We start from the raw sequence: 19,853 nt of genomic DNA, 5'->3' as shown, positions 1-19,853 counted from the left end.
TGTATACTGATGCTGTCCTCAAGAGGCTTATATTACTTGGCTCAGGCTGCCCCACAACCTGTAACCTAGACTACATTAGCAGAACGATGATGTGAGAGTAGATTTGTTTAAATAAGAGCCGCATTGAATGTAAAACCTGCTTAATGTATTATACTGTTAACAACACAGATCACTCTTCGCTCTGTAAACTGAAGTGGCCGTTTAATTTGCTGCTACAGCAATATGGAGCACTGTGTTCTCATATTCTCTGAGCACACTCTCGCAATCTCCAGCCTGGAGAAGATTTGTCTTCCAAGAGCAGAAAAGCAAATACCACTTTCACAAATGAAATCACACTTACCGTAACAATAGACACTGCAAGGGATGCAGCCGCAGGGGGCCCCATGTGCGGAAACATTTATTTTCCCTGTCCTGAGAGACTGACAACTAAGGGTACAGAGAGAAAAAGCTTTCTGCTCTCAGCACAATTGTTCTAGTGACTGCATCTGCTCAGCCACTGATAAGGAAACATACAAAGTTTTGCAGGCAAAGATTTGTAGCCAGTCCTATTCAGTGTTCAGCAGGGTCTTGTGTACAGTGTTGCTCTACCTCCTGCCTCTCTACTCCTCCCCAAGTGATGCTGGAGAAGTCTGCAGAGCCAGTTCTGCTTCATCAAAGATGGACAGAGTAAGTGTAATAAGCTGAGGCTGGGAGCACGCGTACATATGAATTGGCCGCCAGGAGGACATAGCCGGTATGGCTTATCCTGCTGCTGAACAAGTTCCCAGCGGCATAAATACTATTCCCCCTCCACGTCCACGTGGATAGTGGGGAATGATATTATTCTGCTTCCAGCTATTGCTGGAGGCCGAATTATAGTGTTTTAAGAGCAACTTCAGCTCCGTCTTCTGACGGCGCTAAAGTTATTCACTGCTGCGCTGTCTATGGTGGCGCCCAAATCTCCTGCGCTGTTATTACAGCGCTCGTGGGAGCACACTTGTCTGTCGGTTTTCTGTATGCCTTTTCTGCACACCATGTGTATCTGTATGTGTGAAAACATGCAAGTTTTATCACAGAAGCTAATGTAATTGATGGAGGAAATGCATTTAGTGCTTCTCTAGCCAATTGAATAACACTAGTTCTCAGTTTACCTGTGCAGAAAGTGAGGGTAAAGCTGGCCATACACTAGGCCGATTACCCGCCGATCGACAGCAGATTCGATCATTGGGATCGAATCTGCTGTCACATCGCTCACGCTACACGGTAAATTTCAATCTATTTCGTTCCAAAATAGATCGATCCTGTCGATCGCTCCGTGCAGGAAATTACCGTCGATCGCCCGCGGGTAGGGAGCGCATCGCTAGCGGCGTACGATCGATGCAGGTATACATTACCTGAAGCTGGCTCCCGGCATCTTCGGCTCCCGGCTGGCATCTTCTCCGCATCACCTTCTGCATCCGGCGGCATCTGTGTATAACTTCCTGTGTCACTGCAGTGACAGCGGAAGTACAAATAGAGGGCGCTCTATTTGAACTTCCGCTGTCACTGGAGTGACAGAAAGTTATATGCGGATGCCGGATGTCGTGACGCGGAAGGTGATGCGGAGAAGATGCCAGCTGGGAGTCGGGAGGTGATGCGGAGAAGATGCCCGGGACCAGGCTTCAGGTAATGTATGCGGGGGGGGGGGGGGGGGGTGACAGGCGACAGCGGCAGCTCAGCAGATTGTGAATCGGTTTCAGGCTGAAATCGATTCACAATCTGTTTGCAGTAAAGGCAGCCATACGATCCCTCTCTGATCAGATTCGATCAGAGAGGTATCTATCTATTGGACGAATCTGATGGGATATTGACCAGTGTATGGCTACCTTAAGGGGGAGGGGGCCCCATCCAAAGTTTCACAGGGGAGGGGGGCAGTGATTTCTAATTACACCCCGGCTTACCATTTTCATGTAAATCTCTTATTGGAAGTTGTGAGTATTTTGGCTCTTTGCTGTTTGTTTTGTTATTTTCTGCTTGATTTGCGGTTAGAGTTTACAGTAGATACTGCAAAATATACTATTGTCTTGTTAAAACAGAAACGGGGAAGAGGCACCCATTGATAGATAAAAAACAGCTAAAATAATAAAGGGAGAGGTGGCTTACCTCAATAGCAACACATTCATACGCATATGAAGTTTAATTATGCACAGGCAGCACGTTTCGTGGGTGTAATGTCCACTTCCTCAGGCCAAATACAATCCACAAGGCAACTCAGGCAGATGCCTTGGGCCTGGAACATGGCTAGTGGGCTGATTTATGCAAGCCCCCAATAAATCTTACCAAAAGAAGCGGACGATAAAGTGTAAAACACTAGAAGGAAAAAACACAGAGACAACGGGAGCCCAAATGGTGCAGTATATCTAGATAGTTGATGGATGTATCAAAAGATAGATCAAAGATACTCACAAAGGTGGGTTGCACAAAGGGGTAAGCGACCACTTCAGACAGGTGGAGATGTTTACCAGGGATCCTGGAGGTGGTTGCTCTCATTAAAACAATGACATGCACTCTGATCACCTGTAGAGTGGTAAATACCACTTGGCGCTCAGCCAGGCCATTGACCCAATTTTGTACCCTCCAAAAATGTTTGCCTGATGAAGTGGGATTGTGACTCGTGAAACGTGTTGCAACTTTGGAGCTTTTAATAAAAAGTTACTTTATACTGTGAGAAACGTCCCATTGTTCGGTCTTTCTTTCTACGAGGGAGGTGAGTCCACCAACTTCCCCCTTTTAAACAGTTTTAAATCGATTTTACCCTACTTGGCGCCTCTGTGTTACTGCTTTACAAATTGTCTAGTCCACCCTTGGTGGAGGGGTATATCCCTATTCCTTCCTGTCTACAGAGAGCGACTTCTTAAACCTGAGCGGGGTCAGGTTATAATTCTCCCCGCCCGCTAATCCAGTGGTTGCCTTTGTGGCGACCCACGTTTGTGAGTATAACCATTACTTTGTTGTACACCTGACTAATTGTCACTGAGATACTACACTATATTGGGCTCTCGGTTTCCTTTTGTCTCCTTCAAGCTAAATACCACTTGGGGTCAGGTGTAAGGAACTCCCCTCACTAAGGCGGGGGAGGGGAGTGAGACACAGCAAAGGGGGAAGAGGCACCCAATGGAAATAAAATACTCTTAAAACAATAATAAAATTGAAGAAAATGAAGTGGCTTGCCTCAATGAGGACAAATTCAAATGAGATGAATTATTTATTAATACAAAAGCACAAGTGCCCTGAATGCAGCTATCAGTGTACATCGGCACTTTATTTGGCCTGAGGAGGTGGGTGAGTTCCCACGAAACGCGTTGCCAGTGCTTTTGTATTAATAAATAATTCATGTTATGTGAATCTGTCATCATTGAGGTAAGCCACCTCATTTTCTTCAATTTTATTAATGTTTTTAAAGTATTTTATTTCCATTGTGCGCCTCTTCCCCCTTACCCTTACCAAAAAAAAGCCAAGTGGCCATCAAGGGCGGGTCCAAAGTTGTGGCTGGTCTGGGATCCCATTTCACCTTAATCCGTCTTCACTTCCTTGTATCCTCAAGGCCCATATATGAAACACTGTTGTAATTCACAGCAGTAGGCGAAGCCATGAATGCTCTTCCTTTATGACCTTGTAAGCCAAGCATACATTCAGAACTACAGGCTTAAAGCTCACCTATAGCTCTGCATTATATTTCCACCCACTACTGGCTTAAATAAATCACTCTGCATAATTCAAAGTTATAATTGTGTTATACAACATCAGGAGCTCTGGGTGTAGGAAACATCTGGCTCAAACAAAAAAGTATAAAGGAATGATTTGTATGACTCCATTCACTATCCTCAAGCGGATTTAATGTGTAAATTCCAAAGTGAAAAATAAAGTAAAGCTTACTATGGCTGTTCACCCCTTTTTAGCCAGTTCAGCAACAGGTGATTTCTGTATTAAAGGACAACTGTAAAGAATGGGGCCGGGAACTGTAGTGCAGCGGAGTGTGCAGGGCCCCCACATGATAGGGTAGCTTTACTGGTGGGAAAGGGTTAAGTTTTGGGTGGGGAGGAGCAGGGGTTCCCGGGCTTTGGAGCTGTCAAGGGGGGTGGAGAAAAGTTAATAAAAGAAAGGGGCGGAGTCTGGCCCTCTCAGCGTGCGTAGGAGAGAAGCTCCCTCCCTCCCTCCCTGTCATGTTACTGTGTTCTTTTCTTTAGGTGGAGTTTTCTGTCATTGCAGCCGGAGGGGTAGGGGGCTCCGGAGGTGGGATCTATTTGTCGGGGGATTTGCCGCAGGGCAAATTCCGGAGGGTTACGGATCGTCGGTGATTACCAACCAGGTGGGCATGCAGCTGTCCCCGAACCGGCGAACGCGGTGGGGGCCGGTCACAAGGCTGCATGCCAGGTTCAAGCTTTTGTTTTTAGAGGTACCTCCGGACCCCTTACCTCAGCTCTCTTGGAAACGTTAATTTAAGATGTTTTCTATGTTTTTGTTTACTTTGGTGGTGTTAAATAAATGGGCTGCTTTGGCCTTAATTTATCCAAATGCCGAGGTAGTCCGTGTGTTTTTTGTAGTGTTAAGAGGGCAGGGTGGGGGGTAATTGGGGGTTCAAGGTTTTAAGGGTATAAGCTATACCTCTATCATGAGAGGGATATGGGGGCTGTCATATTTATTTCCTTTTAAACAATACCAGTTGCCTGGCTGTCATGCTGATCCACTACCTATACTTTTAGCCATGCAGGTGATCAAGATGAAGCCATTGTCTCTGCCTTTTAGTAGTTACTCCCTGTGAGGCCGGTCTCATTGGTTATGTGACAGTGGTCACAGTGCAGTCATAGTTTACCTGTTAGTGGTCAGAAGCAGTCATAATCTACCTGTAGTGGTTACAGTGCAGTTACAGTGTATTAGTCAGCAGTGACAGTGAAGTCATAATCTGCCTACCAGCAGTCACAGAGTGTAGTTACACTCAAAGAAAATAATTTACAGCACGGAAGAGAGAGGAGTTAAAATATTATTAACTTCTGGTGTCATAATGTGCGTAGGCCCTCAGTGGCAGAGCTTGTTTTTGTTCATTTACAACCTTGTTAGTTAAAGTGGACCAAAATTAAAAATACAAGATTTCAGAAATAAAATCTATTTTCTAAATTATAATAATAAATAGCAGCCTTTTTTCAGCTGCATGATGACAAATATAAAATATTTTACATTTATTAGAGGAACCCCTACCTTCCTTTCAAATTGCCGGGACAAAATCCGGCAAACTGGTGGAGTAGGTGGTGTCCGGCAATGGAGGAATTGCTAATGGCTGCCACCTGTATAACCCTAGTTATGAAAAGAGAAGGATGAAAAGCATGCACTGAAATGCTCATAGGCTTGAAGGAGTGTTTATTTATCTTTGTATGTGTCAGAGTGGTGCAACTAAATATTTTTAATAAAAAAAAATGTTTGGTTTGGGTCCGCTTTAATTACCTAATGACAAATAAATCATACCTAAAATATTGAGCAGGCTAGCACTGAATAACTGCATATAGACAGCAATCAGTTAGGGAATCTGTATAGCAATCACCATTGGCCTTCCATAAGGCACATAATCAGCTATGCTTAGCTTTGCACATGTGCAAACACCTTTTTTCTAGTACATGCACCATTACAGCTCTATAGTACATGACCATCTTTAAAGCAGCAGGGACAGCCATACTGTCCCAGGAAAAAAAACACGTATATAAGTAGATAAATACTTGTTCTACTTACGTAATATGTATTGTACTGTCCATGTTTTAACTTCAGTGTATGTTATATAGTAAATTAAAAGAAAACTGAATTTTCAATTTTTACTTCTTCTGACTGAAGCCAATCCTGATATAATTTCCTCCCTTTTTTTCTCTTAGAAACTGCACTGTCATATCTAGCTTGATTTGTAAACACAGCAATGCATAGATAACATTTTAGAAGCTTCTCCCTTCTCAGACTCCTGTCACACTGAACTGCCCTCAGCCAATCAGTGAGAAGCAAGAATGTGGGAGGGGAGATGATAAGCTTCCCTCTCCCTGGCAATGTATCACATTGAGCTAAGCTGACTGAGATAAGATGTATTACAGCATAAACATTTCTGATTAGATTGGAGCGCTTGCAATGCAGGGTCAGGTTGCAGGTTGCATAATAAACACAGAGCAGTGGGTAAATGGAATTTTATTTTGTGGCTGACAATCCCGCTTTAAGTTCTACCTGGAAGATATATATAGTGACTCAAAATAAGTCTGCTATAGAATGGAGGACTTTTCTAACCCTTTCCTGGGTAATATCAAATCATAGATATGTTTACTGAAAAATTACAGTTTATTATTGTTGCGACTTGAAAAAAGGAAGAAAGGTGGTCCTGCATCCTGAAGAAATAAAAACAGTGCAGAGATACAAACCATGGCATTTATCAACTGCAGAAATCCAACATGTTTCAGACTGGTTGGTCCTTAGCCATCACTATAATCATGACCTGGCTGGTAAGTGCTCCAAGATTAAGAAGTGGTGGTGTTTTGTTTGAGATGCCATCACTTCTTAGGCCCGGGTTCACACTTGCGTTTTGTGCCGGACCCGGACCGCACTGTATACTGTACAAAAGGACCGGATGTGAATAGATACAATGTAATCCTTCATCACATCCGTCCGTCTGGCCGGGTCATGATCCGGATGCGGTTTGTGGTCCGGCCTACGGTCCGGAATTTTCTAACATGCTCCAATTTTCTGGAACGTCCCCGCAGGTCACCGCAGCCGGACCTGACAAGGAAACCTTTCCCCGCACTACAGGAACTTATGAAAAACGGAAGTTGTCATCCCACTGGCAATTTGAACGGGTGCTTCCTGCACCCGTTCTATGCCACATGGAGTGCCCTGGCTTGGACAGATGGGGGAGATGCCTGAGCTGATTGAGGACAACAGTCCATGGTAATGTTTGTAATTGATTTGTGGGCTGTTGTCATGTATCTGTGTTTTCCTTCTCCCCCGGCCTGTCTGTATAATTTATATTGCTGCAGGGACAGTGTCTGACGAGAGAGCAGCGTATCTGTTGATTTGGGGGCCTCGGGTGCTGAGTGTGGGGGGGTTGTGGGGTTGTATCTGTGTGCTCTATGTCCAGCAATGACCGCAGTGTCTTTCCCGACCTTTACGAGCACTGCAATGAATATAGTTAATCGTTTGGGCTATCTCATTGAAACGGAACTGATGCAATCCTGAAACAATTCCTGAAACTTTTTTTACCGCAAACTGAACTGATCCTGATGGAACCCGTATGGCACCGGACGTTCCCGGATCCCCCCCCCCCCCCCCGGACCCGTATAGAGGCAAAACGCAAGTGTGAACTGGGCCCTAACCTAGTAACACTATCAGCCAGGCGAAGGGGGGCCCACACACATTCAGGTCCTTATAAGCTGGAGAGTACCCACCTCATTGGGGAAGAGCACCAGCTGTACTGCAGTGATTTCATGTGGTGTGACAGTTCATGTGTTCAACAGTATTGCACTGTGTTGATATATTAACCACTTCACCACTGAGGGGTTTTACCCCCTGAGCACCAGAGCAATTTTCACCTTTCAGCGCTCCTTCCATTAATTCGTCTATAACTTTATTATTACTTATCGCAATGAAATGAACTATATCTTGTTTTTTTCACCACCAATTAGGCTTTCTTTAGGTGGGACATTATGCCAAGAATTATTTTTTTCTAAATGTGTTTTAATGGGAAAATAGGAAAAATGTGGGGAAAAAAATAATTATTTTTCAGTTTTCGGCCATTATAGTTTTTAAATAATGCATGCTACTGTAATTAAAACCCATGAAACGTATTTGCCCTTTTGTCCCGGTTATAAAACCATTTAAATTATGTCCCTATCACAATGTTTGGCGCCAATATTTTATTTGGAAATAAAGGTGCATTTTTTTCAGTTTTGCGTCCATCCCTAATTACAAGCCCATAGTTTATAAAGTAACAGTGTTATACCCTCTTGACATAAATATTTAAAAAGTTCAGTCCCTAAGGTAACTATTTATGTATTTTTTTAATTGTAAATTTTTTAATTTTTTTTTAATTACAAAAAAAAAAAAATGGGGAGTGTGGGAGGTAATGAGTTAATTTTATGTGTAAAAGTCATTTATTTGTATGTAAAAAATGTGTAGGGTGTAGTTTACTATTTGGCCACAAGATGGCCACAGTAACTTTTTGTTTTAATGCGACCTCCAAGCTTCCTTCCGGAAGCTTGGAGGAAGAATAAGGAGGCTGGACACGTGAGTTTTTTCTCACAATGATCGCGCTGCCCATAGGAGAGCAGCTGATCATTGCGGGGCTTAGATCAACGAACGGGAATGGATTTTCCCGTTCATTGATCTCTGGGCGAGCGGGCGGCGGCGTGTTTACTAGCGGCGGGCGGCGTGTTTACGAGCGGGAGCGCGGGCAGCGTCGGGAACGCGGAAAGTACGTGTTTCTCCGTCCCTGGTTTTTAAAGGATGGAAAAAGGGGCGGAGAAATACGTACGCGCGGGGGTAAAGTGGTTAAGACTGATTGCAGCCTGATACGTGTGAAGTTTTTGCTAGCATTAACTGGCTAGGCTAGTGGATCTCCTAGTCTAACATCGGTTTATGGCATCCTAGGTGGATGGACTGTTTTTACAGATGGTCTTTCAAATGTCCTTTGACTTTATTTGATTTTATCATGTTCATCAGTATCATTAATTGTAGCATTCAGGTCAACGCTGTTATTTTCCATTTTTTACGGCTATGTTAATGCTTGCCAGTTACCATCATAAATATTCAGTATAAGCATAATTAAGTTAATTAACTGATTGATGGATAATCCCTCCACTCCTTAACTCCATCTACACCAAACAGAAGAATGCTACAGCCTATCAGGTACTGTTTAAAATAGCAAGAAATTGACTTAACAATGCAGGAAAGCCTTGATGTATTGATAAAAAAAAGATTTCTGTGCAGGTGCTGCACATGACCGTAGGCCCACAAACACTTACTTACTAGCATGATTTTAGCATATCACAATTAGGATATAATATGACGCAGGCAAGGGTTTCACAAGCAAATAGCAAATCAGGATGATACCATTCAAAACTTCTTGTTTTTTTTACTGATGGCTATTGTTTTTACTGATGGCAGTAGGGATTAGATTGTGAGCTCCTCTGAGGAACAGATAGCGACATGGCTATATATTCCCTGTAAAGCGCTGCAGAAGATGTTGGCACTATATCAGGGGCGTAACTGGAAGTCACTGGGCCCCCTGCAAAAGTTTGAGCACAACCCGTGCACGCTCAGGGCTGTTTTGGAGGGGCAGAAGGGGTTGCAACATGAGGGGGGGTTTAAACAGGAAGTAGTGTGAATCACTAGATTGGAACCTCCAGTGGTGGTTGGAGGTATATGTCCTGCCTGCCGCTGCTGCCAGTGATAGATCCTGGAGGGTAGTGTTGAGAGCCCGAGGTGAGGGGGGGGACTGCCCCCACTCCCCACCGATGTACAATGCTCTTCACTCATGCTGCGACCCCTCCTGCCCCACCAAAATGGCCCTGAGCGGGTCCCAGAGGGGCCCCGGGCCCCCCTGTGGGTGCAGGGGCTGCATCCCCTATTGTTGCGCCCCTGTAAATACTAAATAATAATAATTGGCTCACACCGTACAACACTCTAATGCTTCTACAATATATTTGATATTTAATGTAGGTACATCTTCAAAAATGCGGTCCATCTTGGTTTGCTGAAACACTTAGGACTCTTTCAGATGGGAGGCTGAACTGCACACTTGCCAAGCAGTTCAGCATCACATCTGCCACTCGCCAGTGCAATTTGGGTGCAATTTAAATGCAGCTGAAGTGAAGCATTGGTAACACCATGCGTGTCGAGTGCTGACACAAGGTGGCGTTACTGCAACATGATGAGTCCAAACGCAGCTGCGGACGTGTTCAGATCTGACTCTATGGGGGCCGCCTGTCTAGCGCCAGTACCAAGTGCTTACAAGTAAAGGAGAGCAGTGAATTCACCACCTGTCAGTTGCCCGTCTGAAAAGAGTCATTGTGCTCTCTGGTGCTTTCCGGACTTAGTGAATCAACCCAATCACAGACTTTACAGGAGCTAAAAATCCAGCCATTGCAAAACATTTCTAAGCAGAATACAAACCAAAGAAAACAGACTAAAAAAAACAAAAACAGATGTAATAGTAAATATAATTGGAGATACTTTTGTTTAATACATTCTGTTGTTCCCTTTTAATAATGAAGGGAAATTTGCTATAGAAACCTTTTTCACTAAGCTGTACGTCCATGTGGACGGGATCCAGTTCCTTCCCTAATGTGACAACAACAATGCTCAGTACAGATTTTCAGAATGTAATGCACCAATTTATGTAATAAAGCAGTGTAATGAGGCTGTGCAAAGTGAAATAATCCAAACCTACCATAAATAATCTCTTAACTGATGTAACAGCAATGAATTGGCGTCTAAACTTTTGTTATGGGAACTTAGTATCCAAATACTAATCAGCTTTAGCAATAGTTTATGGGATGAAGCTGAGTACAGACTATAAATGGCTGTAGAAGGGGCAAAACATGACCCACGAGTTATCATACGCAAAGCGCTTATGAGCATGTACTCACCACTACTATAAAAAGGAAAGAGACAGAGGGGCTCAAGACTTCCTGCTGATGGGAAATGTAGCAGTGATCATCTGGGTAGATCTCTAGTCCCTCGAGGGGACCTTAGTCTCAACATTTTCCCTTGACTTAGGATTGTAATAGTAAACCTAACATTTGTATAATGCTTTTCTCCTGACACAAAATGCTTGAGAGCTGCAACCATTAAGGGTGTGCTCAGTAGGCCACCCTGCAGTGTTAGGTAGTCTTGCCCAAGAACTTCTTACTGAATCTCTATAAACCATTTGATAGATAGTTACTGAAATCACTTGGATTGCACTGCCTGCTTCCCCGGTTTGTTCTTTTAATCACTAACTGTAGTTGATAATGGCGAAGGTTTTGGTTAGGTTTTTTTTTGGGAGGGGGGGGGGGGAGGGGGTTGAAGGATACAGTAACACTGTAAGCAGAGAAGAAGTTTTCTTTACTGTGAGACTTTTTTGAATGCATTTGATAATTTTATGTAACATCAATTACAATGGCAGTTTCCATCATGCAGCATTCTATGTTTGGAGGAAGTGTCATGATTTTTACACAGATGAAATTACTTTGGGACAAAAGCAACTAGGAAAATAGTATGGGCAATAAAGAATAGGAAAATTTGTATAGTAATTCCACTTCAAGGGTAAAAGTTACATTTTCTGCTTGCTTCATAAATGTCATTGAATCAGCCAGACATAACTGTCAGGTCCAATATGTGTTACAAATATCTGTACAGTTGATACAGATGTTAGTGCTGACCACAGCAATTAGCAGTAACCCCGAGCTACACTTGTGGATACCACCAGGAGGGCCAGATGCAGGAAGTGGCCCGATCCCAGGGAGGTAAGTAACAGTTGCTCTGCTTCACTTCAGCTCTGCATAGAAGATGGGGGGCACTCAGGGAAAAACACTGAAGGGGGGGGATCCCACTGGCTAGCTATACTGAGGATGGAGGGGAAGCACACTCTGGCTACTTGCACTAGGGGGATCTCTGGCTACCTTTGATGGGGGGGGGGGGGTAGCACTTTCTGGCTACTTAACTTGGGGGGGGGGGGGGCACTGTCTGGCTACTTATAACAGGGGGGATACTTTCCACCTACCAATACTTTTAGGACCTCTCAGACTATCTATCCTGGGGGAGGGGGGCACTTTCTGACTACCCATAATGAGGGGCACACTCTAGCTACCTGTATGGGGGCCACTCTCTGGTTAACTAAACTAGGGGGTACACTCTGGCTACCTACATTTGGGGGTCACTTTTTGGCTCCCTAAACTTTTTTTGTGGGGGAGGGGGGCTTTCTGGCTGCCTATACTTAGCAGTATAATTCTTTCCAGAGAAAGAATTGTACTGCTTTAAAAAAAAAAAAAGTAAAGGAGGAATCATATCATTAATGAGATGAGGGTACGAGAAAAAAAGAAATAAACATCACTGCAAAAGGTTCAATAAAAACAAACAGTGCCATGGTATACACAAATACAGGTCATTCCCCAGTGAGCATGAATCAGTATGGTGCCTAGATAGATCACTTAGGTCCACCGCCAAGGATATGATTTGGATGACAGTTCTAAACTATTACTATTTTTGACCCATAAAATGCTAGTAGACCCTGTTTGTTTCTACATCTTTTACTGGTTTACTGATCTTGTCAGAGATAATAGCTGACCTGGTCAATACTCTCATAATCAATTTCATGCAGTTTTACGACCTAATCAGAGACCAATGATCAATACCGTGCCCAGAAACCAAACAGTCTTTCTTTTGAACAAGTATCCTGATCAATTCTGTAAAAACAACCAATGAAAAATCTTTGAAAAATTTGAACAAGAGAAAATTTGCAGTCAATTTGATGACATTCTTGAATTGATTGCTCTATTAAATGATCAGATTGTGGGCTTGATTCACTAACCAGTGCTAAATCAGTTAGAACATGTTAAGGCTTTGCACCTGCAAACTAGGGTGCTAAGTAGTTTGCACGGGCAAAGCTGTTACTGTTCGCGTGCTATTTTTGTAGGCGCTACGCTCCGTTTGCGTGCAAAATCAGCCACTTCGCGTGCAAAGTATGCTTATCACGCTACTTAGCATACAAAGAGGCTGATTTTGCAAGCAAAACTTTACGCGCGCAAACTCTTACACGCATATTAGCGCGTGAAGAGGCAGTTTGCACGTGCTAAGGGGCTTTTCACTGGCGTGCTCAAATTTAGCACGCTTTTGTGAATCAAGCACTGTATCATCTAAGTTGTGAGTTTTTTGCACTGACATAAACACATGCTTCTGAATATGAATGCGGAGGATATTATAACCTGGTTTGTTTAATAAGTCAAAGAGCAGATTACAAATTGAGGTCACCTGTTCCCACCATATTTCGCTATTATTCGGAGTGAGTCATGAAAAAAGACCCTCAACATAAAGTAGATATTAGGAAGATCCACCCTTGAGCAAGCCACCATGCTCAAAGTAACACCCAGTTTATGTATAGGAGGATCTGTTTGAGTGATGAAACCACAAGGGCAATTCTTGAGTTCAAAAAATTCAAAATCACACTTTATTGAATCAAAAAGATTATCAAAAGGTAAAAACTTTTGTGTTTGTCAATAAAAATTCTTCATAACATGAATGTAGAAGATTATTCAGTTTTGTCAGATAGTAAAACGGAATACTATCTGTCAAAACAGAATCATTTTCTACATTCATGTGATGAAGAATTGTTATTGACAAATACACAAGTTTTTACCTTTTGATAATCTTTTTGATTCAATAAAGTGTGATTTTGAATTTTTTGAACTCAAGAATTGCCCTTGTGGTTTCATCACTCAAACCGATCCTCCTATACATAAACCACCTGTACCCACCAGTCAGCAATTACTTTGAATAGTCTGACTTCTTTAAACTGATTGGTTGCTATTAGATGTTTTACTTTTTTCCTTATCATTCTCACAACCTCATTAGGTTATGTTGCATTCCAATCAGTGGCATAACTACAAATTACGGGGCCCCACAGCAAAACTTTGATGGGCCTCTCAATGTTCACACCCCTTCCCTTGCCAACCCCTGGTGACCCTCACAGCCTGGTGGCCTATTTTGCAAGGGATATAAAACCGGTGTGGCCATCATGATCTTCACACCCATAACAAGTGTAGCCACAAAACACCTGATCTGAAGGATGGACCCGTTTATTGGAGGAAATTAAGTAGAAGTTGGGACCCCCTTATAACTCTGAGCCCCCCCTGCAGTTGCAGGTGCTGCTCCTCTGTAGTTACTCCCTTGATTCCAATTTAAAGGAGCATTTCTGCTGTCTCAACTGGCAACCAGAAGTCAGTAAAAGCACATGTACGTAGGACACCACCGTGCTACACTCTTGTGCCATAATCTGGTTTGGCCACCAATTCCACTGCATTGAATAGAATCAGTTTTAAATAAATAAATATCCCTCTTCCTGCTCTGAGAACATCAAGCTGTTCCTGACCTCGACTCCTCAATCTTATTCCCACCAGAAGGCACAGCTCTTGATCCAGTCTCTCAACACTGAGGTCCTACTTTCCTTAGGATCCATAAATAAGATAAGGCTCACATAATTTTACAGTGTCATCAGATTGTGCTACCCGTTCCTAACCCGACCCTTTTCGCCTTCCTGGCATCAACACATTCCAAGCAAACTGGTCAAAAATATGAACTAAAGCCTTGTAGACACTCTTAGTTACAGTCACCCTTAACGATTGGTCATCTGTTGCTAGAGTGACAGTTCTAGGAATGAGTGCTGTATACACACTGCTCTACTGTAGTCAAGTGGTGTGTACTGTTCTATGGAGAGGGGAGGAGGGATGATGGGGTGAATGTTCAAGCAAGCTGTGTCCTGCTGGGCAGGGGCAATGGAACACCTGCGCTCATTCTCCATTTGACTATTCCCCACAGCTGATAGTGAAGCAGATCTAAACACACTAGATATTTGGCTGACACAGCCCATGATAATCACCACAGCCGAGAATTAACTTAAAATCAATAACCAGTCTCATGTAAAGGGTGGCAAATTACATAAAGTCCATACGGCACTGTACATACTTCCAAATTGCTCCAACTCAATAATTATAAATAAACATATCCACTTCTGAGCTTTAAGGAAGTCTCCTTAGTCTTTCTGCATATTCTGCATTCGATCCAGAGAAAGTTACTCATTAAAGCAATACAGTTCAAAGCAATACAGTTCAGAAACAAAAGCCTACAAAGAACACAGCGATCAAAACAATTAAAAGCTGTGAGAGAGTCCAGGGATACCTTCCTAAATCTCGCCGTTACAGTGGCAAAAATAAATCATTGTCCCAAACCGATAAAAACATCAACAAGCTCTTTTTTCATAAAACTTTACACCAACGTTAAAAAAACCTTTCGAGCAATTAACTCTTAACACAAAGCAAACATCTGCTCCGCTGCAAGGCGCAACGACTTTGAATACTTTTATAACGCAAAACATCTGATGTAGCCTCAATAAAGTTAGGCAAAGTGCAAGGTAAATCAATCTTAACAGTAACAAGCCAAAGTAAAACTGCAATACCCAACATTCCAAAACCCAAAACACATAAAAGTAAAAAAAAAAAAAAATGCACAAAAAGTACAAAGTGAGTCAGATCAGATGACTTACCTAAATATTGGTTTTTGAAGGTGCTTTTTCTTAATCGTGATGCAGTCACCCATTTAAAATGAACTGCGGAGTGTAGACTTCCAGAGATCAAGCCACACGAGAAATAGTAAAAAAGAGGAAATGTCCAGAAATGGAAATACACATGAAAATGATCTTTAGCTATTGTGCTCCACACAGTCCTGCAAACAGGTTGTGTGTGTCGGGGAGTTTACCCTCTTTAACTGCTGGAGGAAAAAAATCCATTGAGGCCACATAACTGTGCATACAACTTAGCAGAGCGGACTGTACAAAAGCACATGTTTAGAGTTGACTGAGAAATGAGAAGGGCCACAGTCACAGGCTAGTAAAGTCTGCAAGGAAAAGTGAAACTCAGCCAAGAGCATTGGATGCTTTCAGAAGAAAAAAAAAAAAAGTCTACAGCTAGTTCTCATAGAACAGTTCTGAGAATATGCCCTGCTTATATCTGTCACAGCTCTTAGAACACATTAGCATTCCGTTGCCTCTAGACCAGGGCTATAAGGCTGTAAACGTAACTTTTTTTCCCCCTTTAGTTTTAAATAAAAGTTTTAGGACTGCCCGGGAGTTTTTCCATGTTCATGAAGTAAGAAAGTTTGTTCAGTTTAAAAGAACTGTACACAAGCTAATGAAGACGGATAGATGCAGTCTGTGTGGTTGGCTGTGTTTCAGCAGATTATAATTACTTTACAATCTGGCTTTTATTCAATCCTGTGAGCCAGGTTGTAGATAGGCCTAGACAAGAATTAAAGGGTTACTTTGTGCGTTTTGACGCTTTGAGACGTGGAGGGTATTCCAGATTATGACAGGACGCTGTGTTTGGGAAAACACATAAATAACTCTGTGCAGTAAGATTATGTCATGACAACACATCTGTATACTGAAGGAGCTAGCAACACACAAGCTGCCTTGATTTAAAGTGTGTCTCCGCAAAGACAAATAGGGGAGTGTTGCTTTTGACGTGCTTAATGGCCGCTCCAGAATAATTTTTTTTTTTTGGGGGGGGGGGGGGGGGGCAGAAAGGGGGCATGATGGCTAGTGGGGACCATCTGGGTGATCAAAATAAATGTTTTTATGGTGTGATTTAGATATTTTTTTACCTAACTCAGGTGATAAAATGAAGGCTTACTAGTTCAGCAATGATAGGAGCCAGATGTAGACATCACAAACAGAGATTTTAAGCAGGGCAGATTGTCCAAAAGATGGTGCTATTATTGAAGAAAAGTTATCTACAGATGTACTTGGCTAGTTTTGCTGGCATGCTTTAATCCTTACTTTCTAGCAAGCTGCTCCTGTGTGGACAGATCGCAGACAAATCATTCCAGCCCCCAGCCTGTGTCTAACGACTCTACAAGTAAGAGGAAGAGGAAGGAGGGAGAAAAAAACTGTGGGCTTGATTCACAAAGCAGTGATAACTGTTATCACGTTGTGAAAAGTGCTTCGCGCGAAATTTTGCGTGAACAGTTCTCGTGAGCAAAAATTTGCATTCACGCGATAATACAAATTTTTTGCACGTTAACGTTCTGCGTTTGCACGATAAGTTAGCATTATCGTGCGTTCGTGAAGAATTAATGTGCGAAACTTCAGGCGAACCCGAATTTTTGCGCACGATAACCATTTTCGAACCAAAAGGCGCTAAAATGAGTGCAAAGCACTTTTTCACAGCCGTGATAACAGTTATCACGGTTTTGTGAATCAAGCCCTGTGTGTGTGTAATTCCTCATCTTAGTAGCAAAGCTTTGCTGGAGACTAGAGCTTGTGTTTTACAGACAGGAAGTTTTGAATCAGAATTATTATCCTGATTCAAAACTTCCTGTCTCTGAAATACAAGTTCTAGTTTATTAGCTAATTTTGAATAAAAATTAAGCATTCAGCTTGTAAGCCTTCTTCAGACTCTATTCCTGTTGGCTGACAATGTAAGAACATACATTCAGAAAGTGGTAGAGGGATTTTTTTTGTGTGCAAATATAGGTGTCATCCCGATACATTAATTACAAGAATTACAAGGGATTTTGCAAGGATTGTGGGGTATTTATGGCAAATAGATAAGACCCTAAGTTTACTTAACGTCTACATAGACTCATAGCTGACATGGAGAGTTTTTTACAGATCCTATCCTGTTCAGTATATGCTGCTGGAGACTAGAAACAGTTAACTGTATGTTACAGTGTGCCCCAGTGTAGCGCTGCCACTGGATATGCCCCACCCGAAATCCAATAACCGGTAGTAATCAAAAATGATATGCATTAAAAAAAGAAAATTTTATTATATGCTATTTGAGTGCTTTCTCTCACTCTCTGGGTCTGATCCAATTCGCTATTTCTCCTAAATTTTCTCCTATGTGATATTTTTCCCCCTTATAAATACAATACTTTTAAGCCACTAGCAAGCAAGTAAATAATTTTGACAGTGCTTTTTCACCAATTTTTTGGTACTTTTTCAATTTCAGCAGAGTGCTGAAACATTATTTTAAACAAAGCTGGAAAATGATCTCCTAGGTCTAGGAGAAAACCTTGGAGAAAAAGTTAATTGGATCGGGCCCTCTCTCTCCTACTGCCTGAGGCTTCTTTTATACTGCACATCGCAATTTGCAATGCTGATTTGAGATTTTCACTGAATGCTAGCAACACAAAAGAAAAAAAACACAGAAAAAACACAGCATGCAGGACATTTTATTATTGCATCAAAACCAGAATCGCTTTGGAATCGCATGTAGCGTAAAAGAACCCCCCTGACTCATCTTAATTATAACCTGTTTTTGAAGCAGGTCACGGTAGTGCTTTTCTAGGTTAAACTTTGAGCGTTATCTTAGTCTAAATAATTCGCTTTACCTCATATCACCCATGATAAATTCTCAGAATAATGAATGCAGTTTTCCTGGATTGCGGTAGGTACATGCGATGCTATTTTCTGTCACAGACTTATCGATAATGCCACGTGACCACTGCTTTTACACAAACATAATGGAATTTACTGTGTTCAATTATTATTCTAATCAAACTTAACGAATGGAAGGGATAGAGAGAAGTTTGTTAAAGGGGCACTATGGCAAAAAATTGTAAAATGTAACATATGTGCAAACAGACAAATAAGAAGTATGTTTTTACCAGAGTAAAATGAGCCATAAATTACTTTTCTCCTATGCTGCTGTCACATACAGTAGGTAGTAGAAATCTGACAGGAGCGACAGGATTTGGACTAGTCCATCTCTTCATAGGGGATTCTCAGCAAGGCTTTTATTCTCTATAAAGATATTTCCTAAAAAGCATTTACGGTAAATAATGATGCTGACCAGCTTCCCTGCTTGCTACACAGTTTTTTGGCAGTTGGACAGAGCAGTGCTTTTGAAAATAAATAAATCCCTGAGAATGCCCTATGAAGAGATGGACTAGTTCAAAACCTATCGTTTCTGTCAGATTTCTACTACCTACTGTAAGTGACAGCAACATAGGAGAAAAGTAATTTAAGGCTCATTTTACATACTTCTTATTTATATATGTTTGCACATATTTTCAATTTTACATCCCCTTTAAATAACAGCATGGACAGGTGCTTTAGGATGTAAGGCTACATACACACTTGAGATAAAAGTCTTTGGAAAAGCGAAGATCACAGACCAATTTTACCCCATTTCATGTAATATGAGAGCCATACTCTACACAGTCTAGTCTATTGTGCTGAACTCTCCATCAGATAGAAATCTTTCCAAGATGCTGCACACAAAGATGCTGCACACACAAACAAGGTGTGTATGAGGATCTGCAGATATCATAGACTATGAATGCATTTTGCAAGAACTGATCTTTTGCAGGAACAGATCTTTTGCAGATACTGATCTGTTGAATGTGTACAGCATCTTTGTGTGCAGCATCTTGCAAAGATTTTATCTGATGGGGAGTTCAGCTCCATAGAATAGACTGTGTAGGTATGGCTCTCATACTACATGGAAGGGGGTAAAATTGGTCTGTGATCTTTCATTTTACAAAGAATTTTATCTCAAGTAAGTGTGTATGTAGCCTAAGGCTTTGTAAATAGGCACGGAGAACTGGAGAGAGTTCAAACCATTCGCCAGCTTGGTTTTTTTTTAGGTTCAAATGTTTACTAAAAACCAATTAGGAATTTGGAAGGCCTTCCATGGATGCGACTGTGAACTCTGCCCAACACTGTCACGCAGTAATGTGGTGTATTACTGATAATATTTTCAGAGGGAGTGGGGGGAGGGGGGGGTGAAGGTTTAGTAGTAACAGTCAGAGTTGTGAGGGACTTCTTCACTTACTGTACTTGCAGAGCACACAGTGGTAAGTAGTGCTGCATGTAGTGTCATCAGCTCACTATCAATAGAAACATAATTCAACTTCCTATGATCATTCATCTCTCATTCTTGTTTCCTGTGTAGGCTGATGTAGACCAGGCAGCCAGATGTCTACACATTTTTTACCAGTCTGCGGTGTTCTCCTCAAAATTTTTTTCCAGCCGGGTGGCATGAGAAAGTATCTGGGTGGGGCACAATGGGGGAATGGAGGGCTGGGACAACTCAGCTTACAGCATAGGAGGAGGATGAGGA

General features: G+C 42.1%; 1 protein-coding gene across 2 annotated transcripts in view; it reads right to left on the bottom strand.

The window, feature by feature from the left end:
• The window catches only part of PDE1A (phosphodiesterase 1A), a 355,852-nt gene that overhangs the window by 255,469 nt on the left and 80,530 nt on the right, over positions 1-19,853 (bottom strand). Inside the window, exon 1 of one of the 2 annotated variants that reach the window (XM_068246999.1) lies at positions 15,275-15,574. The exons of the other annotated variant lie outside the window; for it this stretch is intronic. Coding sequence (XP_068103100.1) covers positions 15,275-15,327 — 53 coding nt within the window. The 5' untranslated portion in view covers positions 15,328-15,574. Of the gene's footprint in view, positions 1-15,274; positions 15,575-19,853 lie in introns of those variants that run through there. 2 annotated transcript variants of the gene reach the window in all.

The sequence above is a fragment of the Hyperolius riggenbachi genome, chromosome 7 (genome assembly GCF_040937935.1).
Source record: "Hyperolius riggenbachi isolate aHypRig1 chromosome 7, aHypRig1.pri, whole genome shotgun sequence".
NCBI classification, from domain to species: domain Eukaryota; kingdom Metazoa; phylum Chordata; class Amphibia; order Anura; family Hyperoliidae; genus Hyperolius; species Hyperolius riggenbachi.
Note: the sequence above shows the minus strand (reverse complement) of the source record. Positions and strands in the feature narration are given on the sequence as shown.